At 40.8% G+C, this 24,678-nt stretch overlaps 1 protein-coding gene, 1 non-coding gene and 1 pseudogene across 6 annotated transcripts in view; 1 reads left to right on the forward strand and 2 right to left on the reverse strand.

The window, feature by feature from the left end:
- The window catches only part of TNRC6B (trinucleotide repeat containing adaptor 6B), a 259,143-nt gene that overhangs the window by 176,315 nt on the left and 58,150 nt on the right, over window positions 1–24,678 (reverse strand). For all 5 annotated transcript variants that reach the window (XM_053582661.1, XM_053582663.1, XM_053582659.1 and 2 more), the window contains one exon: window positions 18,851–18,939. In XM_053582661.1, coding sequence (XP_053438636.1) covers window positions 18,851–18,895 — 45 coding nt within the window. In that variant the 5' untranslated portion in view covers window positions 18,896–18,939. The remainder of the gene's footprint in view (window positions 1–18,850; window positions 18,940–24,678) is intronic.
- On the reverse strand, window positions 7,750–9,021 carry LOC128582441 (40S ribosomal protein S8-like; annotated as a pseudogene).
- Window positions 13,680–13,786, forward strand: LOC128582764 (U6 spliceosomal RNA). Its single transcript, XR_008379209.1, has one exon. It is a non-coding gene; the product is annotated as a U6 spliceosomal RNA (small nuclear RNA).

The following is a 24,678-nucleotide window of genomic DNA, read 5'->3' on the forward strand; positions in this document are numbered from 1 at the left end:
ACAGCAACCTCTAACTCTTGGGCTTACGCGATTCTCTTGCCTCAGCCTCCGGAGCAGCTGGGACTACAGGCGCCCGCCATAACGCCCGGCTATTTTTTTGTTGCAGTTTGGCCGGAGCTGGGTTTGAACCCGCCACCCTCCGTATATGGGGCCGGCGCCCTACTCACTGAGCCACAGGCTCTGCCAGGACCCCTTCTTTCTCTTGTACTTATTCTGTCTTCCTGTCAATAAATACATCCCTTTAATCTACACATACAATTCTGCAATCTCTCCTTTTCTGAAAAATTATTTTCAGTCTATGATATATCCCAAATACCCTCTTTTTACCCTTCCCTTTACTACCTGAATCCTTGAGAATAAACTATACCACACCACTTACATGTTATTACTAATCTGATAAAAAATTATTTAAATTTGTGTTACAGTAATATGTATACATGATTTTAAAAGTCAAACAGTACCACAGGTTTATAAACAAAAGCAGCACCAGCCCCTCCCCTTGTAACATACAACCTCCACTCTCTCATCCTCCCAATGTATCATTTTTGTTCAAATCAATATTCAGCACTAACAGCACAATTATGGATTAAATAATATATACCATCGAATCGTATGGAATGATAAAATTAAATTTACTTTCTTGTATAATTTTTGGTTTCCCTGGAACAATTATTACTTCCTATTCTTTGTTTTATTTTTCCTCTTGTTCCTTTTTTGTCTTTTGGCTTAGTTATTTGTTATGTATTTTTCATTAATTCTTCTTCAAACTCTCCAACAGAGCTGTAAATCTCCTCTTAATCAATTCAAACACTTCAGGTAATCTATCAGTTTCATTCCAGTCTTGAAAACATTCCTTAGGGGTTTCTCCTGTTCCAGTCTGGATTGTTTGCTTTCTAGGCTGCTCAATTGCTGATATCTTGCCAGGGATTCATCTCTGCAATCGCCTCCTCACTCTCCTATCCTGGAGCATCTGTTTCCCAGATCCTTTGTCCCTTTTATGGTTTACTCTCTGGTTTAGGTCGAGCATATATTTCAGTGATTTCCTGATACAAGGTATACAAAAGGCAAATTTTCTGAGACCTTGAATGACTGAAATGTCCTTGATTTACCCACACATATAATTGATATAGAATTTAACCTACAAGCTTAATTAAATGTAGGAGTGAAGTTAGTAAACATTTTTCCCTTCAAAATTTCAAAGGTGATGCTCCACTGTCTTTTGCCCAGAGTTGTTATATAGAAGTTTGATATCCTAAGTACCAATGTTTTCAGTGTAACCTCTAGGATCTTCTATTTATCTTTAGTTTTTAAAAATGCAAACCACTAAGTAGGTTCTTTTTATTTATTTTTTTTTTTTTTGAGACAGAGTCTCACTTTGCCATCCTCAGTAGGGTGTGTTGACATCATAGCTCACAGCAACTTCTAACTCTTGGGCTCAAGCGATTTTCTTGCCTCATCCTCCCTAGTAGCTAGGACTCTAGGCACCCGCCCTAATGCCTGGCTATTTTTAGATATAGGGTCTCACTCTAGCTCAGGCTGGTCTCAAGCTAGTGTGTTCAGGTGGTCCACCTACCTCAGCCTCCCAGAGTGCTGGGATTACAGGCGTGAGGCATCACCACGCCTGGCCTATTAGGTTCTTTTTCATTTTCTGGCACTTGCAATCCAGAAACTCAATTTCTTCAGATTTAAAACATTTTTTCTACTTATTTGATAAATTTCCTCCCCTTCAATTTCTGTTTTTTCCTCTTGGAATTTCTATTATTCAGTATTGCATTTCTAGGATTGATCCACTAATATTTTTCTACGCCTCTCCATTTTTATCTATCTGACTTTTTACTTTATTTTCTGGGAGATTCTCTCAACTTTGCTGTCTAACACTTCCAATGTATTTTTTAAAATTTCTGTTGTTTTAAATTTATAATTTTTTTTTTTTTTTTTTCAGTTTTTGGCCAGAGTCTGTGTTTGAACCTGCCAACTCTGGCATATGAGGCCAGCGCCCTAACCCTTTGAGCCACAGGCGCCGCCCAAATTTATAATTTTTTAATTAGTTAATTTTTAAAGAGATGGTCTTGATATGTTGCCCAGGCTGGACTCAAACTCCTGGCCTAAAGTGATCCTCCCACTTCAGCTTCCTGAGTAGGTAGGATTACACCTGTGTGTCACTGCCAAGCAAATTGTGTTATATTCTGAATGATGGAATACTATCCAGTTTAAAATGGATGCTGTCTCAAAAAATAATAGTAATAACATACTACAATTTAATGGACATTTGGGTTATTTCCAGATTTTTCCAGCTACTGCAAATAAATCTGCCATGGACAGTCACTTACACATTATTATTATTATTTTTTTATTGAGTAACTACCTAGGAGGGTATATTAGTTTGCCAGAACTGCTGTGAAACACACCACAAATCCAGAGGCTTAAAAAACAGAAACATATTGCCTCACAGTTCCAGAAGCTAGAAATCCAAAATCAAGGCGTTGGTAAGGGGTGATTCCTTCTGAGAACCGCGAGGGAAGGATCTGCTCCACTTGTCTCTCGCTGGCTTGCAGGTGGCTGTCTTCAGTGTCACATGGTGATACTGCTCATATATCTCTATATCCACATTTCTCCTTTTAATATAGATACTAGCCATATTGGATTAGGGCCCATCCTAAAAACTTCATTTTAACTTATTTACCTCTACAAAGACCCTATCTCCAAAAAGGTGACATTCTACAGTACTAGGGGTTAGTACTTGAATCTATGATTTTTTTAGGGGGAGGGGGACACAAATCAACCCCTAACAGAGAAGAATAGTTGAATCACATGATAGTTGCATGTTCAACTTTTTTTTTTTTTGAGACACAGCCTCAAGCTATAGCCCTAGGTAGAGTGCTGTGGCATCACAGCTCACAGCAACCTCCAACTCCTGGGCTCAAGTGATTCTCCTGCCTCCGATTCCCAAGTAGCTGAGACTACAGGTGCCCACCACAACGCCCGGCTATTTTTTGGTTGCAACTGTCATTGTTGTTTGGCGGGCCCAGGCTGCATTCGAACCTGCCAGCTCAGGTATATGTGGCTGGCACCTTAGCCGCTTGAGCCACAGGCGCCGAGCCTGCATGTTCAACTTTTAAAGAAACTGTCTGATTGTTTTCCAAAGTGGCTGTAGTAGCATTTACCTTCCCTCAGAAGCATATGAAGAGTCCCCAGTTGTTGTATATCTCACCCATACTTGGTAGGGTAAGTCTTTTTGATTTTAGTAATTCTAATTGTGGTTTAAAATGCACTGATGGTGAATATCTTTTCATGCGCTTCTTTGCTATCCACTCTAGTAATCTTTCAACCATTTTTTAATAGCCTTATTGAGATACAACCTACACACCATAGAGTTCACCTGTTCAAAATGCACAATGTCTTTGAGTATATTTACAGAGTTGTGCAACTATCATTACAAACCAATTTTACAACATTTTCATCTTTCCTAAAAGAAACTTTAAGCGCAGCCACTCCTCATTATGCTCTCTTTGCATCCTCCCTCTCAGGCCCAGATAACCATTGATCAACCTTCTGTCTCTATAGATTTGCCTATTTTAAACTTCTCATATATAAACAAGAGGCTGAAACAGGAGGATCACTTGAGCTCAGTATAGTCACACAATGCGTGGTGTTTGTGTCTGCCTCTGTTATGTTTATGACTTCATGTGCAACATGAATGCAACAGTGTTGGCAGAGGGGGCATTCTGGGAGGTGTTTAGGTCATAAGGGCTTTGCCCTCATTAATCAATCAATGCTATTATGAAAGTACTTGATGGAAAGAGTTTCCCCCTTCTGCCTTCTCTTATGTGAGGACATAGCTGTCCTCCCACCTTGGAAGCAGAGATCAGAATCTCACCAGACAACAAAACTGTTGGCTTTTTTTGGTATAGACAGAGTCTCACTTTGTCATCCTCGGTAGAGTGCTGTGGCATCACAGCTCACAGCAACCTCCAACTCCTGAGTTTAGGCGATTCTCTTCCCTCAGCCTCCCAAGTAGCTGGGACTACAGGTGCCCGCCACAACACCCGGCTATTATTTTGTTGCAGTTTGGCCGGGGCCAGGTTTGAACCCATCACCCTCGGCATATGGCACCACCAACTGTTGGCATCTTGATCTTGAACTCCTCAGCCTCCAGAACCATGGCAAATAAATTTCCGTTCTTTAGAAACACTAAGAAAATCTTTCATTTGATAATATTGTTGAGATTCATCCAGGATAGCATATATCTATCTGTATTCCATTCCTTTTTATGGTCAAATAGCATCCCACTGTATGGATATACCACATTTTATTTATTGGACATTCCATCAATCCACAGATGCTGTGTTTTTTCAATTTTTGGCTATAATGAATAAAGCTGCTATGAATATTCCTATAAAAGTTTTTGTGTGGACATATGTCTTCATTTCTCTAGGCTAAAAACTAAAAATGGAATTGGTGGGTTATATGTTAATTCTTTAACTTTTTGAAGAAATGCCAAATGATTTTCCCAAGCAGCTGTACTATTTTACATTCAAATTAGCAATGTGTGACATTGCTAATGAACATCTTCACCAACACTTGTTGTCCTACCTACCCTGGTGGGTGAAAACAGTATGTCACTGTGGTTTTAATTTGTATTTCCCTAATGGGTTAACAGTGTTGAACATCTTTCATATGCTTACTGGTCATTGGTCTACCTTTACAGAAATATCTTTCCTAATTCTTTGCTTATTTTTTTTACTTGGTTTGCCGTTTTTTGTTTTGTTTTTCTTTTTCTTTTTAAGAGACAGGGTCTTTGTCTCTCAGGTTGGAGAGCAGTGTCATGATCACAGATTGATGTAGCCTCAAACTCTCGGGCTCAAGGGCTCCTCCTGCTTCCTCCTTCCAAATTGCTGAGATTACTAGCACGAGCCACCATGCTGGGCAAACTACTTTTCATATCTTTTTTCTAACTGTGAAGTCTTATACTTTAGATATGAAAGAATCAATTGTACAACTATAGGAAAATGTGATTGACTTCTGAGATAAACACTTCTTTAGTAATGGAGCCACAAATTTTAACTAACATATATTCTGATATTCTTTGAAGCTTATTTTGAAATGTGATTCATTCTGGTCTAAGAGACATAAGCAAGTATAGTATGCAACTGCCATGGTGTCTTTCAAGAGAAGTGACAAGATCTCTAATTTCTGCTACATGGAACATGGACATGATAGATTGAGCTGCAGCAATCATCTTAGAACATAGGGTAGAAACAACATATTGAAAATGGTGGCTCATGCCTATAATCCTAGAACTTTGGGAGGCTGAAAAGGGAGAAACACTTGAGGCCAGGAGTTCAAGACCAGCCTGAGCACCACAGTAAGACCCCGTCTCTACAAAATATACAAAAATTAGCTAGGCATGATGGCACATGCCTATAGTCATAGCTATTCAAGAGGCTGAAACAGGAAGATCACTTGAGCTCAGAAGTTTCAGGCTATTGCAAGCTATGATGAGGCCCCTGGACTCTAGCCCAGGTTATCTCAAACAAACAAACAAACAAAAGATGAAAGTACAAAACTGAACTCTGAGATCCTGATAATTGGATTGGGAAGTGATCGCACCAGTCCTAGACTACCTATATAGATTTCAAAGAAAGATATAAGAACTGTCTTTATATATTTGAGAGAGCTAGAAGTTTGTAGATTAGAAGGATATTTTTATCCTTTATTATTCTATAAGGTAGAAACAAGACTAATTTCTTTTTAAGTTGCAAGATTTTCCTTTAACAAAATAAGAATTCTCTGTTTTTGTAAGTTACAGTGCTGTAGCGTCACAGTTCACAGCAACCTCAAACTCTTGGGCTCAAGTGATTCTCTTGCCTCAGCCTCCCAAGTAGCTGGGACTACAGGTGCCCACCACAATGCCTGGCTATTTTTTAGAGATGAGGTCTCGCTCTAGCTCAGGCTGGTCTTGAACCTGTGAACTCAGGCAATCCACCCACCTTGGCCTCCCAGAGTACTAGGATTACAGGGGTGAGCCACTATGCCCAGACAGGAAAATTTTTTAAGGTATAGAAAAGTATAGAGAATAAAATTATAACATACCCACATAACCATTTCCCAGATTTAACATATTTGCTTTGTCATTTTTTCCAAGTTTCTCCCTTTTTTAAAGAAATAAAAGTACAGGTGCAGTGAAGAACTGAGGCCCCCTTTCCAAAGCCAACTTCTAGACCCTCCCTCACCAGATGAAATCCTCCTCTGAAGTCCCAGTGTGCTTGACTGGGTCTTCTTCCTCTGACTGCCCCTTAGTTCCACAGTGGTCTACTGTAGTACTATCTACATAGGATTCAGCTGGAGTGCCTGTAAAGAAAATACAGATCCCAGGTCCCAATTATTAAGATTCTGTTTCATTAAGTCTAGGATAGGGCCTAGGAATCTACATTCCTTTTTCTTTCTTTTCTTCTTTTTTTTTTTTTTTGAGACAAGAGTCTTAATCGTACCTCACAATAACCTCAAACTCCTGGACTCAGTGAGCCTCTTGCCTCAGCCTCCCGTGTAGCGGGAGCTACAGGTGCCAGCCACAATGCCCAGCTATTTTTAGAGATGAGGTCTTGCTCTGACTCAGGCTGGTCTTGAACTCGTGAGGTCAGGCCATCCACCCACCTCGACCTCCCAGAGTGCTAGGATTATAGGCGTCAGCCACCGTGCCCTGCCGAATTTTTTCTATGTTTAGCAGAGATAGGGTCTAGTTCTTGTTCTGAATGGTCTCCCAACTCCTGAGCTCAAGCAATCTACCTATCTTGGCCTCCCAGAGTGCTAGGATTATAGGTGTGAGTGAGTCACATTGCCCAGCCGGAATCTTCATTCTAAAAAGAATGCAAGGTGCAAATCAAACCATATACAGCATTTGATTATCTACTAGCAGGGCTAAAATGAAAAATAAAGACGGTGACAAGTGTTGTCGAAAATGTGGAAAAATTCAAAGCCTCATATATTTCTGGCAGGAATATAAAATGATGTAGTCATTTGGAAAATAGTTTGGCAGTTCCTCAAAAGTTAAACATAAACTATATGACCCAGCAATTCCATTCCTAGGTATATAACTAAGAGAAATGAAAACATGTCCACACAAAAACTTGTTCACAAATGTTCATAACAGCATTGTTCATAATAGTCAAAAAATGAGAACCACTAAAATAGCTATCAACTGATGAGTACATAAACAAATTGTGGTATATCTGTACAATGGAAGATTATTCAACCATAAGAAGGACAAAAGTACTGAGAACATGCTATACATGGATGAACTCTGAGAACATTATGCTAACTAACAGAAATTTGACACAGAAAGAATACATGCTGTAGGATGCTATTTATATGAAATGTCCAGAATGGGATATTCTATAGAGACAATAGATTGTACTGGTGATTTTTACTGTACGACTCTGCAAATATATTAAAAACCACTGAGCTACATTTTTTAAACAAGTAAATTTTACAAAGTATGACATATACCTTAACAAAGATGTTAAAAAAGGGAAAAATAAACACTCAAGCTAATTCTTATTTTTTCAGTACTTTGAGTTGCTAGGTTGGTTTGTTTTGGTTTTTAGTACTTTGAGAAAGCTAATTCTTATGTATGCTTAAGTTTGACACATAGTCTGAAATAGTTCCCATAGTTGGGTCTTTTTTTTTTTTTTAGAAAAATAAACATCTTATTTCATGAACTAAGATAGGAGAGAGGAGGAATTATTTGTCTTACTGGACCTTGATTTTCCTCCAATAGAACTCCAGCTCCTTGCCTTCAAGCACACAGCCATCTGCTTGGACACACTGGCCTGGTCTTTTTTTTTTTTTTTTCACTGGCCTGGTCTTGATGCAATGCATGCAAGAAGCTCTGCTAAACTGCTCCTCCAGAAGATTGCTTATTTTGACTTTCCTTTCATCATATTTCTTCTAAATTTTTTTTTTATTTTTTTTTTTGTTTAAAATCTCTTCTTCCTCAGGAGTCAGCTTGGCCCCTTCTTGTGGTCCAGGGGCAGTGCATATGGGACTCATACCACTGTTGGTATGGTGTGCTGTCAATAAGCACGATGCAGTTCTTCACCAAGGTCTTGGTAAGAACCAGCTCATTATTGGTTGTACTGCAGACAGCATCAATGATCCGTTTTTTCCTAGTACAACACTCTGAGACCCAGGAGAAGTTCCCCAGGCCCAGCCACAGGCCACAGTATTTGTTATTATCTCCCCACACACAGACTGTGTGTATTCAGCAGTTTTGGCAGTGGGGTGTCCCAAATCATACTTCTGCTTCTTGTGGTAGGGCTTTCTCTTGACCCTGGTCTTGTGGTGCCTGCGCCCATTGTCCCGAGAGATGCCCATTGCTCAGTGCTGGCTGGAAAGAGCCTATACTTGGGTCTTTACTCATTTTCCAGGCCCCTTCTATTCCTACATGCTGAGAACTCCCAAATGTATACCTTGATGTATTCCCTCTCTACTAATCCCATTAGGTATTTTTACTTGGACTGCCTGCAGGCACCTCAATATTTGAAAATCCAAACCCTTCACACCCTATTAAAAACAACAACAGAAAAAACACCTACATCCAATACTTGTTCTTTTTCCCCCATTACATGTTACTATTCAACCCACTGTTCCCAGATTTGTCTCCAAGTGCCCCCATCCCCTTCTTACTGAAGTTTCTCCTATAAAAGCCCCTTCTCAGTAGATCCACTCTCATCACTGATGTCAAGCCTTCCTCAGTTTTCTTGAGGAGATTCCTAACCGGCATCCCTGTCTCCATTTTAAATTGTGTAGCAGCCCGTAAAGCCTATGGCTAGGAGTGAGAGTTGTAAGAAATACCTGTATAGCTCAATAATGGAACACCTTGATGAAAAGGGCATGGAGAGGGATTTAGCTTTCCTGACAAGCATAAGAGCTCACAAGATGAGAGCAGTGGTGAATTGGCAGTCTCTACACCTGTGGTGTTGAAAGGCACGAGATCAGCCTTATATTAGGCTGGAGGAGAAGGCAGTCGGGAGCGTGTGCATTCTATCACGGACCCGCTTACTCTGACTCTGTCTCCTCTCCTGCCTGCAGAACACCAGCACAGCGTCTCTCTGCTGAAGATTACCAAGCTCTACTAAAGACTAAGATCTATCTGTTCTAAGACTGCTTTACTGTTTCTAAGACACTCTTTCTCCAGCTAAAGTAGATAGCCCTCAGGCACCTAAGAGAAATGATTCCTGAGCAAAGTAGATTAGCAGTCCATGTCCGGAACCTAGTTAAGCCCAGTCCAAGACCTGGCCAGTCCTGGGCCCTGACAAAATTGTTTATAATCATTTCTGTACACTGCTGCCAGGCTGATCTTTCTAGAACACATAGCAGATCAAGTTTCTGCCCTGCTTAAAATCCATCAGTATCTCTCATGGCCTGCATAGGATCTTTTATCTAACCTCGTTTCCAAGGTCTCACACTTACACATCCTGATGCTCCAATTATCGCTTCTCCAGAGCCATGTGTGACTCTGAACATACAGGGAGCACCTATTCTCTTTTAGGCATTATATACCCCTTCTCTCACAGGGTCTCACTCTATCACACAGGCTAGAGTGCAGTGTCATGATCATAGCTCACTGCAACCTTGAATACCTGGGCTCAAGTGAGCCTCCTGCTTCAGCCTCCTGAGTAGCTGAGATTACAGGCACCCACCACCAAACCTGGCTAATTTCTTACTTTTTGTGAAGATGTAAGTCTTTTTCACTGTGTTGCCCAGGCTGGTCTTGAACTTCCAGGCTCAAGCAATCCTCCCACCTCAGCCTCCTAGAGAGCTTGAACTGCAGACATAAGCCACCATGCTTGGCGGCAGTTGACTTTTTTTTTTTTTTTTGAGCCAGAGTCTCACTCTGTTGTCCTAGAAGAGTGCTGTGGGTCATAAATAACAGCAACCTCCCAGTCTTGGGCTCAAGGATTCTCTTGCCTCAGCCTCCCCAGTAGCTGGGACTACAGGCACCAACCACCACACGTGGGTAGTTTTTTTCTATTTGTAGTAGAGATGGGGTCTTGCTCTTGCTCAGGCTGGTATCAAACTCCTAAGCTGAAGCAATCCACCTGCCTCGGCCTCCCAGAGTGCTAGGATTACAGGTGTGAGCTACCGTGCCCGGCCTTTCTCAGAATATTCTGCCATATAACTTCTTCAGGATGGAGGCTTTAACTCAGTATGGCTTTTAGAGTCAGATAGACCTAGATTGTGACTCAAATTATGTTTTTACCAGCTATGTAAAACAGATTGGAAAAATACTTGTCCTGCATGGCATCTTTTCCAATCTGCTATTACAATGAAATCTTGTAATAACTTACTAAAGCAGATTCAGTCCAAGGCAGAGACAATCTAAACTTTTTTTTTTTTTTTTTTTTTTTCGGCCAGGGCTGGGTTTGAACCCGCCACCTCTGGCACATGGGGCCGGCGCTCTACCCCTTTGAGCCACAGGCGCCACCCGACAATCTAAACTTATTAAAGCAAAGACTTTATTAAATGATGTCTGAACTTTTTTTTCCCTGAACCCCCCACCAAAGCACAAACAAATCATCATGTTCCTGGAATACTCCTGTGTAACTATTATCTTGACTAAATGAGCATTTAATATTAAGGACAGCTCTTGAAATTCTTTGTCAACAAAATCAATTAAAACAGATAATACAAACATTAATGTATATATTCTTTATGTCTAAATCATCTCACTTGTCTCTAATGTTAAGCAAATTAACACTTTTTTCTCAATACACAAAGACTAAATTTACTTGTTACCTTTGATAATGATGAAGAATACTATACCTAAAATGTTGGCTTCCTGAGTCAGTATTTGTAGTGTACATTTAAATATGGGCACTTAAATCCATAGCTATAATTTTTAAACCTTACAGCTTGCTTTTATTTTAAATACACAAAAAGGAAAATATGATCACAAACACCCAACTGATCAGCTCTATGACAATTTTTACCATATTTGCTTTACACTTTACTTTAAAAATGAAGATTCTAAGCCTATTGCTGTGGAATCTCAATAACTAGTAAGCTACCATTTAGGTAACTCATTAGGATATTAACCTAAATTACACTAAATTTAAAATGAGAAATGGCTGTAGAGTTGAAATTAAGCATTCTAATGCATCCTTATTAAGAAAGGAATAGCCTCGGCACCTGTGGCTCAAGCAGCTAAGGTGCCAGCCACATACACCTGAGGGGTGGGTTCGAATCCAGCCTGGGCCCGCCAAACAACAAGGACAGCTGCAACCAAAAAATAACCGGGCATTGTGGCAGGCGCCATTAGTCCCAGCTACTTGGGAGGCAGAGGCAGGAGAATCGCTTGAGCCCAGGAGTTGGAGGTTGCTGTGAGTTGTTTTTTTTTTTTTTTTTGCAGTTTTTGGCTGGGGCTGGGTTTGAACCCACCACCTCTGGCATATGGAGCTAGCGCCCTACCCCTTTAAGCCACAGGCGCCACCCTGGTTGCTGTGAGTTGTGATGCTACGGCACTCTACCCAGGGCGACAGCTTGAGGCTCTGTCTCAAAAAAAAAGAAAAGAAAAAAAGAAAGGTAAGGATAGGCTCAGTGCCTATAGCTCGCAGGGGCCCTCAAACTGCGGCCCGCAGGCCACATGAGGCAGTGTGATTGTATTTGTTCCCGTTTTGTTTTTTTATTTCAAAATAAGATATGTGCAGTGTGCATAGGAATTTGTTCATAGTTTTGTTTTTTTTTTTAACTATAGTCCAGCCCTCCAACGGTCTGAGGGACAGTGAACTGGCCCCCTGTTTAAAAAGTTTGAGGACCGGGGCGGCGCCTGTGGCTCAGTTGGTAAGGCGCCAGCCCCATGTACCAAGGGTGGCGGGTTCAAACCCGGCCCCGGCTGAATTGCAACCAAAAAAAAAAAGTCTTTTAAATGTTTTGGCGGTGCCTGTGGCTCAGTGAGCAGGGCGCTGGCCCCATATGCCGAGGGTGGCGGGTTCAAACCCAGCCCCGGCCAAACTGCAACCAAAAAATAGCCGGGCGTTGTGGCGGGCGCCTGTAGTCCCAACTGCTCGGGAGGCTGAGGCAAGAGAATCGCGTAAGCCCAAGAGTTAGAGGTTGCTGGCGTCACACGGCACTCTACCCGAGGGCAGTACAGTGAGACTCTGTCTATAAAAAAAAAAAAAAAAATCGGGCGGCGCCTGTGGCTCAAAGGGGTAGAGCGCCGGTCCCATATGCCGAAGGTGGCGGGTTCAAACCCAGCCCCGGCCAAAAAAAAAAAAAAAAAAAAAAAAAAATCTTAAACCTAAAACCCAGAAATGATAGGTAAAAAAAAAAAAAAAAAAGTTTGAGGACCCCCTAGGGCGCCAGCCACATACACTGGAGCTGGTGGGTTTAAATCCAGCCTGGGTCTGCCAAACAACAACTACAACCAAAAAATAGCCAGGCGCTGTGGTGGGCACCTGCAGTCCCAGCTACTTGAGAGGCTTAGGCAAGAGAATCACTTAAGCCCAAGAATTTGAGGTTGCTGTAAGCTGTGATGCCATGGCACTCTACGAGGGCAACGTAGTGAGACTCTGTCTCATAAATAAAGAAAGAAAATTATCAGTGTAACCTGGCTTATTGTACCCTCAATGAATCCCCAACAATAAAAAAAAAAAAAAAAAGAAAAAAAAAGAAAGAAAATTAAGGACACGTGACATCAAATCTGAGATTGTCCTATAGATACTAATCATTGTGCTACTTCCTCTGTCCTTCCTTGGGATCTACTTCCTCACCCAAGGTTCTTGCTGTCTTCTTCTGAGAACTCAAGACCCTGTGGAAATCAGATCAAAGGCTGGTGTGAGCCAATGAAATTCTCTTTTTTTAAGATTCTGAGCATCAATGTATAACAATATATAGTATTCCAGTTCATCCTTTATAACCTGGTACCCAAGTACCATAAGTAATCACTTGATTACCCACCAAATAATCATTACACTGACCTCACATTGGCTGGGCACAGTGGCTCCCGCCTGTAATCCCAGCACTTGAGAGGTTGAGGCTTGAATGAGCACATAGGTTTGAGACCAGCCTCAGGCAGAGTGAGACCTCATCTCTAAAAATAGCCAGGCACCTGTAGTCCCAGCTACTTGGGAGGCTGAGAGGCAAGAGGATCACTTGAACCCAAGAGCTTGAGGTTGCTGTGAGCTAAGATGCTATTGCACTCTACCGAGGGTGACCAAGTGAACTCTGTGTTGAAAAATAAATAATAAAATAACCTCATATTTTCTACCAATCCTCCTATCAGGAGGTGCAATGTGTTTCTCCCAGCCTTGAATCTGGGATGGTCCTATGACTTGCTTTAATTCAACAGAATGTGGAAGAAGTTAAAGCTGTGTCACTTCTGAGGCTGGGCCTTAAGATATCTGTAGCTTCTGTATGCTTGGAATGTTCTCTCTTGAATCCCTGCTACCATGCTGTTAAGCACCCGAGGCATGTAGACAGGTCACCTGGAGAAGAACCCTGACTCTTGGATCAACTAGCTGAGCTCCTAGCTCATAGCCAACACCAATTGTCAGCCATGTGAGGGGCCCTTTAGGACATTTCTGGTCAAATGTAAGTGGTAAAGTACAACAGGAGACGGTGAAAATGAGAGTGTTTCAGATATCTTGTTGTGTATTAAATCACATCAAAATAGTAGCTGAGTGCTCACTTCAGCAGCACAAATACTAAAACTGGACCAATACAGAGTAGATTAGCATGGACCCTGAGCAAAGATGACACACAAATTCATAAAGTGTTCCATATTTTATGAAAAAAAATTTAGTAGCTGAAAACTACCATTATAATTTGGACAGAAGAATTCTAAATAATATTTGTAGACACACCACCCGCCAGGATGTGAAGCATTAACTCTGCACTCCGTAAGTGTCTTCACACAGCACTTCAGCCAAGCAAACAAGATCAACATCGGCAGTGACTAAATCCTGTTCACAATATGTACCCTCGATGATGTGATAATGGCATTTTTACCTTTTTGGTCCTCTTCTCCAAAATTTTTTACCCCAGGTTAATCATGAAAAAACAAATCAGACAAATTCCCACAGAGGAGCGGTCTACATATCTCACTGATATTCCTTAAGACTATCAGGGAAAAGAAAAATCCGAGAAACATTCATAGCCAAGAGGTATCTAAGGAGACATGACAGCTAAACATAATGTGGTATCCTGGATAGGATCCTGGAACATTAGATAAAAACTAAAGAAATCTCTAGCCAGGCTCAGTGGCATGCATTGTAGTCCCAGATACTTGGGAGGCTGAGGCACGAGGATCACTTGAGCCCAGGAGTCCAAGTCCAACCTGGGCTATACAATGAAAAGCTGTCTCTTAAAAAAAAAATAAATAAGGAAATCTCAATAAAATATGGACTTTGATTAATAATAATGTTCCAATATTGGTTTATTAGTTGTGACACATTTTTCTGTAAATTTGTACCTGTTCTAAAAAAGAAAGTTTACACACATATATGTTGTTCCTCTGCTTAAAATACCTTTTCATTCCTATCCACCCACCAAGGAACCAAGAAAAACCAAAAGAACCTCATTATTCCCACAAAACCCAGTTGAAATGTTAGTGTTATTGTCCTCATTGTGGAGCTTCCTTCAAGAAAGAATTCATTGCTTTGATCTAAGCACACATTTAACACAAGTATCAGAGCCTGTAGAGTAAGGTCACCTCACTCAATTAGACATAATGTTCCCAAAACGTAGACACCTTGTCTTATATAATAACTTTGCATGCCTGTACCTATGACACTGGCAAAGAGTAGGGGCTCGATAAGTGTTTATTGAATCAAATAATTAACTGAATGATTATAAAAGTATATAATTTTGATAATATCTGAATAAAAATAAAAAAGAGATGATACCAATAGACAGTGAAGGTCAAGATGTATCAGCAAATCTACAATAGAGCTGAAACCTCCCTAGTATCATATAGTCCACTACGTATAATTATAGCTAAACCAGGCACTAAGAAAAATAATCATTACATTCAAAAAGTCAAAGCCACACATGACAGACAAAATAGTATCTGTTTTCAGATCAATGTGACAACTCAGGCATATAAATGCCAAACAAATTAGGTCATGTGAGTCTCTCTCTGTGGGAATCAGGCCAATGAAGTACATATCCATGTCTTTGGATTTCCTGATATGTCATCAAAAACTTTAACTTACAGAACACTATTTTCATACTTAACTCCCGAAAGAATGAAATAATAAGACAGACCCATGGGTAACTGTGTTGTAACTTCTACTCAATTTTATCTCTCATGTACACAGCAGGGAAATTAAGCCCTAAGCAGTCCTGGGGAAAATTACAAAGAATAATCACTGTGCCTCCAAACGATCTGTTCAGAGGCTTCTGGAGTTTTACATTAACAATAACTCAGTCAACTTGTCATCCCTCAGAGTATTTACAGCAGAGGCTTTCACCAAAATAGCAGAAATCTCTTTGAGAAAGTTTTTAGGTCACAATTCCTGCCTCCACTTCAAATGCCTGGAGCTCCAAGAATTAAAACAAACAAAGAATAAATCACAGCTCGGCACCCTTAGCTCGGTAGTTAGGACACCGGCTACATACACCAGGGCTGGCAGGTTCGAACCTGACCCAGGCCTGCTAAACAACATTGACAATTACAACAACAGCAACAACAACAACAAAAATAGCCAGGCATTGTGGCAGGTGCCTATAATCTCAGCTACTTGGGAGGCTGGGGCAAGAGAATTGCTTAAGCCCAAGAGTTTGAGGTTGCTGTGAGCTGTGACACCATGACACTCTAGCAAGGGTGACATAATGAAACTCTGTCTCAAAAAAAAAAAAAAAAAGAATATATCACAGTTCAATGGGGCAATTCTTCATGTCAGCCACCAGCACAGCTTCTGGCAAATAGCAGGTGCTCAATAAGTATGTGCTGAATTAATGAGAGGAAGAGGAAGAGGGAGGAAGGAAGGGAGGGAAGGAGGAAAGGAGGTAAAAAATAAGCAAGGAAAAATGCAAAGAATGCTTGTACTTAATTCAATGTTTCTGCTTATTTGTAATCTATTCACAGCAGTTTTTTAGAAGTCATTGCCTGTTTTACGTCTTTGGGGCAGGAAAAAAAAATCTTCTAAAATCAAGAGCTAAAAAACTGCATTTCCCCACTCTTAAAGAATATACAATCTCAAGTCCATCTCCAAATGTCAATAAACCTCTCTCCAAGAAAAAGCTATTAAAGAGCCTGCACGGTTTCAGAGAATATCTCTTCAAAAGGAACATCAATACTCACATTCTCCAAGAATTCCTTTACCAGGCAGCACCTGTAGCTCAGTGAGTAGGCCACCGGCCCCATATACCGAGGGTGATGGGTTTGAACCCAGCCCCAGCTAAACTACAACAACAACAACAACAACAAAAAAGCCAGGCCTTGTGGCCAGTGCCTGTAGTCACAACTACTCAGGAGGCTGAGGCAAGAGAATCGCCTAAGCCCAAGAGCTGGAGGCTGTCGTGAGCTGTGATGCCACAGCACTCTACCGAGGGCAACAAAATAAGACTCTATCTCTAAAAAAATAAAAAGAAAAATAAAAAGAATTCCTTTACCAATCCTTCCCGTCCTTAAAACAACTTTGATTTCTACTAACACAATACTTACTTCTCAGGGTATTTTTTAAGCCATATGGACTCTTTCATTAATTTATTTTATTTTTTATTTATTTTCTCCCTCTGCTCAGGAGCCTCTGCTAAGATTGCTACCAGTCAGCCATCTTCTCAATAAAATATTATATATTGGTCCAATTACATGCTCACCAAGGGATCTTCCAATTACAATTTAGTTTTTTCTAGGGAGAAAATGTACTAACCAGAGGATCCAAGAATACAACCTTCCTTAACATGTATTCTACTACAAATTAATAAATTAGGATCCAGAGGAAGGGTGTACCCCAAAAATCCTAGGGTCTAAGTGCATCCTAAAAACCTGGGGTATGCGTGCTTCTCTCTGTGTGTTTAGGGGTGATTCCTAGAGCATGTGTCTACCTCACAGGTTTCAACTCATCTATATGAGATTCAGGGTGTAGCTAAATCTGATGAAGTCTAGAGGCTTTTGCTTTGGTTACAAAAAAGAAGACAGTTGGTGAGATGGGAAAGAAAAACCAAGAGGACAGGACGGTATCTGTCCCTCTACCCAACCTACGTCCCAGATCACAGCCCTGTAGAGGAGGGATTCAGGAAGAAGGTAAAGGAGAGGTTTTCAAGAGAGATTCAGAGACTCAAGGGCAAACACTGTGCTTCTCTGAAGCCTGGCTTAAAAAAGAGCTGAGAAAGGGGTGGCTTCTCTTAAAACTCAGTGCATTACAGCAAGAGAGAGATAGGCAACAAAGGTATGATGGGAACCAAGTGACATTTTTTCCCCTTTAAAATTTTCTAGTAATTTATCAATGTGAAATTCAACATAAAATCAACCATTTTAAGGCAAACAATTTGGTGTCATTTAGAATATAGTTTTCTCTTGGTATCCATGGAGGACTGGTTCCAGTACCCCCACAAATACTAAAAACCATGCATGTGCAAAGCTCATATAGCAACTGGCATACTATTTGCATATAATCTACATATACCCTCTTGTATATTTTAAATCATCTCTAGATTACTTATAACACCAAACACAATATCTGTCTATCGCTTCATTTTCATGGATTTAACACAGTACTTAGCAAGTAGCAAATTCAAGTTTTGCTTTTTGGAACTTTGTGGAACTTCTTTTTTACAAATATTTTTGATCTGCAGTTGGCTGAATCCATGGATTCCAGTGGAACCCATGGATATGGATGGCAACTTTATTTACAATGTTGTGTAATCCTCTCCTCTTAATTCCAAAACATTTTTATCACCTTACACAGAAACCCCATACCCATTAGTCACTGCCTACTCCCCTTCTCCATCAATCCCTAGAAACCATCAATCTGCACTCCATACCAATGGACTTATCTATTCTAGAAATGTCATAAAATGGAATCATCCAATATGCTCCTGGCTTCTTCTACTTCGCATGATTTTCTGGAGGTTCTTGGTGCAGCTTGACACCTTCCGGCTTCTGTTCTGGTGAAGGAGTTAGCTTCCCACACAGTCCTGGCAACAGTGGCAGCAGTAAGGGACCCCTTTGGGGGTGTCCAGAGTAAGAGATAATGCTGTGGGTGCTGGGGACTGTTCAGGAGACAACTGTGAGAGACCCTCAGGAACTCCCAGGAAGAACTAAAGACAATTCTGAATGCAGAAAGAGGGAGGTAAAGGTGACACTAACAGTCTAATGTGACCATGTTGAGAAAGAGTCAAGGAAATTCAGGACATCGAGCCAGATATAAACAGAAATGTAGATAAACACACAGACAACTATTTATATACAGGGTTTGATGATACTATTCCTTTAGCTTTAGACTGAAAAACCAAACAAGTTACCATTTAAAAATTTATAATAGAAAAATGTCTAAAATTTATCAATGACTGCCTTATTCCTGTAAGGAGTAGGCTTTTACTTTTTACCTTATTCTGATTTGTTTTAATTTTTAAAGTATACATAACTTACTTAACAAAATTTAGGAGACAGAGTACTTATAGTTTAAAAATGAATCATAAAGTAGATCAATAAACCTTGTTTTAAATTTGTCTTGTAGCATTAAAAAGTATACTGAGAAGAAAAAAAATATTCTCAATCTTAGGTCAGGCTCTAATTGAAATCAATCTAATTTCTAAATTCACCTGAACAAAACAATTTATTCATCTATACCCTGAACTGTTCAATTCTACTCAAATAGTTGGTACTTTAAAGTAATTTACTGACCTTGGAACTGCTTTCTTCCGATACTTCTCCCTCATTGGTTTGCATGGGAACAGACTGTGCAAAACTTTGCAGAAACTCACAAATACTGCCTAAAAGAGGTAAGAAGAGAAAAACTATGTAAGGAATTCAGGGCAAAAATTTGTTTTTTTAAAAGGTTTAGACAGAAATTCTGTCACTAAAACCATAAATACTGTGAAGCAACGACCTTCAGTAACTGTTGTGAAGAGAGAGACATTGGGAGAAAATCTCCCCCAAATGGAGATAATTACAAAAGTTTGTTGCATTGAAATTTCTTTCCCTATTTTATTCGGCTCTTGGCATAGGGCATAGTGAAATTCTTTTTTTTTTTTTTTTTGAGACAGAGTTTCAGTTTGTCACCCTCAGTAAGAGTGCTGTGGCATCACAGCTCACAGCAACCTCCACCTCTTGGGCTTAAGCAATTCTCCCACCTCAGCCTCATAAGTAGCTGGGTCTATAGGCACCTGTCACAATGCCCAGCTATATTTTTGTTGCAGTTGTCATTGTTGTTTAGCTGGCCCAGGTCAGGTTCGAACCTGCCAGCCTTGGTACACGTGGCCAGCGCCATAACCACTGTGCTAAGGGCGCCGAGCAGGGATAGTGAAATTCTTACAGTAGACACAGACCTGCAACAAAGGACACCCATGGAGCAAAGCAGGGTACCTGCTATCACGCTGGAGCAGGGCACCCTGTCTCTGTATTAGGTGAAGGCTACTGGAGTTGACCAGATTTCTTGAGTTTACAATTTATGCTCAACACTCTTCATTTTTTACACTGAAATTATACAGGTGCTTACTAATGGCTGATCCTATTTTAAGAAAATACGCTTAATAAATTAAATGTCAGGTTATTTATATTTATATGAGACTAGGCTATATATAAGGCAAGATAATAAAAAGTAATGCTTTTTCCTCCAAGAATAAAATAAGCCAAACAATAGTACATTAAAATTTTATGAAATAAAATGTACCAAAAGAAATTGTTAAAAACTTATACAACATTTTCATGAATTCATTAAATATGCATAATTATAGAGGAATAATTAATGAAATGACACAAAACAAATCTCCATTATAAAACAGGTACAAATATTTACAAACTTATCAAATATTTTAGAAGGCTCACAGCTATAAAATATGAAAGCTAAAAAGAGGCTTGGTGGTATATACTTTATTGTGTGAAAGAGAAATCCATGTAAGCACCAGGACCTGGAGATCTGTTCTGGGACAGGCTTCTCCATAACCAGCCACAGACCTGAGACCGAGATGACACTTCTGGGAAGCTGTTTCCTTGTATGAAGGGGTTACTGAAACATCTACTGCAGTGGTTATCAACCTGTGGGTCATGACCCCACAACCCTTTCCCAGAGGTCGCCTAAATACATCCTGCATATCAGATACTTATATTATGATTCATAACAGTAGCAAAATTACAGTTAAGTAGCAACGAAAATGATTTTATGTTGGGGGTCACCACAACATGAGTAACTGTATTAAAGGGTCACCACATTAGGAAGTTTGAGAACCACTGATCTACTGTGTTCACCTAACAAGGTTTTGGGGAACAAATACATATTTATGTGATGTGAAATGTATAGGCGAAAAGCCTATAAAAAAAAATAGCCAGGCGTTGTGGCGGGCGCCTGTAGTCCCAGCTGCTCGGGAGGCTGAGGCAAGAGAATCGCGTAAGCCCAAGAGTTAGAGGTTGCTGTGAGCCGTGTGATGCCACGGCACTCTACCGAGGGAGGTACAGTGAGACTCTGTCTCTACAAATAAATAAATAAATAAATAAATAAATAGTTCCATTTTGTGACTGTAAGTGCCACATGCAGCGGTGTGATTGTATTTGTTCCCATTTTTTTTACTTCAAAATAAGATATGTGCAATGTGCATAGAAATTTGTTCATAGTTGTTTTTTTAAACTATAGTCCGGCCCTCCAATGGTCTGAGGGACATTGAACTGGCCCCCTGTTTAAAAAGTTTGAGGACCCCTGCTTTTGAGAGTTAGAAAAGGAAAAGCCTGGATAGAACTCCAAAAACAGACAAAGGCCTGGTCACTTACTCTGTAAGTGGCTAAAGGTCTAGTCACGTAGGAGGCAGGCCTGCAGCGGTACCTGTATATCTCAGGAATTTCCAGTCTACTCCCTAAAGATGGATGACTGGCTCCAGATGGTCTGTTAAAGGTCAAACTTTGTATCTGCTTGATTTCCCAACCCCACACCCCGGGTTCTGCATTGCATCTATTTGATCTCCCAGAGCTCTGGTTTTTATGGTATGTTACTTCTAATTACATAGCTTAAGAACAACTTTACACAAGGTTAAAAGTGTTGTTATCGGTTAAGCTTATTGATTAATGATGTATATGTGCAGTACTGCCTATATAAATTGTGGTAAAATAAAGAAGCTTTGCTACATGCCAGAGAGAGCTGTAGTCTTCCTTATTCCCGGACATTTCATAGCAGGTCTTAACCTCTGTGACGCCGCATCACACACCATTCATACAACAGAAATGTAAAATTGGTAGCTGCGTATGTGGCAGGTGCCTGTAATTCCAGCTACTTGGGAGGCTGAGGCAAGAGAATCACTTAAACCTAAGAGTTTGAGGTTGCTGTGAGCTATGAAGCCACTGCACTCTACCCAGGGTGAAAGCTTGAGACTCTGTCTTAAAAACAAACAAACAAAAAGAATTAAAATTGGTACAACTACCTCTAATTTGATATCTATTCACTTCTAGATTAATCAACATGGCCCATTCCTACTGTAAAACACATGACAGATGTTCACAGCAAGCACAGCGGGCTCTTTCTAGTTGAGTTTGCCTATCACCTATTTATGAAAGTTGTACAATAAAAAAGTTGGCAGCATTTGAAAACTTCAGTAACATATGCAGAAAAGCTTTCCTACTTTACTGAAGTCAGAGACTGCATCCCACAGATGATGCACAACAGGCACAGCTGCAGCAGAAAGACACCCTGGAAGTCCACTCACGCTTCCAGGCCCTTGCTCAGGGCAGTCCTGGGTCCACTGCTGCCTCCTCTGTTTGCCCCGTTGCATCTTGCCCAGTGTTACTGGGCATCTCTTATCTTCTGACAGGAGGGTCACAGAGGAAGGAAGGCTGGCAGTGCCCGCATTCCTCCATGAAAGGCCACTGCTCTCATCTTGTTGATTCCTCCTTCAGCTATAGCTTTTTTACGTTGATCTTTTCTAGATTCTATTTATCCTGCTCTTCTCTTTTTCTCAAGTCTCTTTCTGGTTGACTTGCCTGGCTAAATTAGTCCTCCCCTTCTCTGACAGTCATTGCTCTTTCCCCTGACTCCTCTTCCCTACCCCCAACACTGACCTCTATCTTCTATTACCCTCCTCTTCAAAGCTTTAACCAAGACTTTTGCCCCTATACTCACTTCTGAAAATCCGTCATCTCCTAACAAGATCCTATCCATCTGTCATGAAGTGGGCACTTAGTCTTACCTTCTCTACCACTCTAGCCCTCAATTTTCCAATGTGTTAGAGTAGAAATAATTATGGAAAGCCAACAAAGGATACTAAACCACTCAGTGGCTGGCAACAGGGGAACCTTACCATTGCTAGGCCCAACAGGCGAGGAGCAGTGACTAGAATCTGGGAACAGGGTTGTAGCTGTAACCAAAGAGTCAGACCTAAATGTTAAGTGGACGTGTGCTCTTGAGAAAATTACTCAATTTGTCTCAGTCTCCCTATTGAAATTTAGGAAAAAATAATTATTCTTTGAACTGATAGTGTATTTGTACTTGCTACATAATAGGTACTTAATAAATGTGTACTGATGACCAGTCACCAAGCTTCCTCTGCTCTGAATTCTTATTCTTTCTTAGGCTCATATCCCCGGTAGCCTCTGGGCCGTTTCCCTGGGAATGTGTTGTAAAAGAGATATGCTTCTTCTCCATTCTGAGTTTCACCCTTGGCTCTTCTCTATCCTTACATGCTCCCCCCAGAGGAGGTGCAGGTGAATGTGGAAAGAGGAATAGGTATGTGGAGCTCAGTTCCTCTGGTTCTTCTATTTGTTTCTTTTTTGAGACAGAGTCTCAAGCTGTAACCCTGGGTATAGTGCGGTGGCGTCACAGCTCACAGCAACCTCAAACTCTGGGGCTCAAGCGATTCTCTTGCCTCAGCCTCCCAAGTAGCTGGGACTACAGGTGCCCACTACAACGGCCGGCTATTTTTTTGTTGCAGTTGTCATTGTTTTAGCTGGCCTGGGCCAGGTTCAAATGCACCAGGCTCAGTGTATGTGGCCGGTGCCCTACCCACTGAGCTATAGGCGCCGCCTGGTTCTTCTCTTTGGAGGCCAGATGCCCCCAGGGAGCCTGCCTTTTCCTGCACCCATAAATGCAGGATCCTCACAACTACCTGTGACTAGGAAGTCTGTAGAATTTTGAGGTTCAGTGTTAAGTTCACTTGCCTACAGACATCAGTCACATTCTGCAATACAGCTTTACTAGAAATAAAGGCAGTATTTTGGTCTCCCAGATGCCCTCTTCTTTTATCCTATTTCTCAATCAATATAGAACTCAGTTCAGGGAAGGACAGTGCTATTCATTTGGTCTCAAAGATCCTAACATCTGGCGCATGGGACTAAAATCTTGGTAAACAGACATAAAGTAAAATTCAAGGGAGTAAATTAACCTGGAATTTTTGAGGCTTCTGTTGAGCCCAGGACTTTGGGCCTTAGGTTTTAATGAGGGGATAATGTGTTTTCTTGTAGAAGCTTACATTAGGCTTTTTACTGTTGTTTTTAGAGTTGTGTACTAGCTTTAAACTATTGAGGCTGAATTAGAGATTTATAAATCACAGGCCACATAGTACTTTGACCTTAGCAGTGACTGTAGTTATGGCAATTCTGTCTTCAATAAAGTGGCTGTTTCTATAGAGACAAGGTTGTATGTACTAGGCACACAGCCTCAGCAAAGGGTTGGGGGCCTTGCAGCCCTCACCAAGAAATAAGCCACAGGCCACTATAGCAGTGCTGGTGATACTGAAAGCTCGTTTGCACATTGGCTGTGCAGGTGGCTGCAGCATACATTAGCCACTCTGGCCTAGCAAGCAAATGCCAGCTGTGCTGGCCTCAGCAAAGGGAACAGGGCATTAGCAGGCTTGGTGGCTTCAGTGTACAGAAGGCTGCTGCTTGACCTTGAATTATGCCTGCACAGCTTTTCCTAAGTAGGCATGGCTGAAGTAAAGATCAGAACTTCAGGGAAGACTTTCTTCCTACAGGCCTTTTAGACATTAATAAAGTGGAATAATTATTTGCTGCATATAAGCTGCAAAGTAGCTGAATTTCAAACAGACAAATGCATTACAAAGCCAGTGAAGTTCTACGTTTAAATTGCTTGTGCTAGGCTTACATAGGTGATTCAAAGAAGAGACAAAAATGAAGACATTTCTGATTATACCTCATGTAAGTGAGGGAGGGAGGGAAGGAAGGGAAGGAGAAAAGGAGGAAATAAACATACCCCAGATGACGTAGACTGATTCATTAAAATCGATGTGTTGAGAAATAAAAGCTGGAGATGTTAGGGGAGTAATCCCCACTTTTGAAGATTCCTTCTACATGAACGATTTGTTAAGGTTCCTGGGTCTATCATATTCCTGACTCATGCTGACAAGGGTGAAGTGACTTATCTAATTAGTGTATCTGGAAGAAGATACTGAACTTACACAGTCCAGTCTCTTCCTCTCCCCTTCCTGTGGGCACCTATTTTGTTCTACTCCATCCCTCTTCCAGGAGGCAAGTCAGTCCCAGACTAGTGCTGCTGGGTGATAAACCTGTGAAGTCCT

Source organism: Nycticebus coucang, chromosome 3 (genome assembly GCF_027406575.1).
Source record: "Nycticebus coucang isolate mNycCou1 chromosome 3, mNycCou1.pri, whole genome shotgun sequence".
Lineage (NCBI taxonomy): Eukaryota > Metazoa > Chordata > Mammalia > Primates > Lorisidae > Nycticebus > Nycticebus coucang.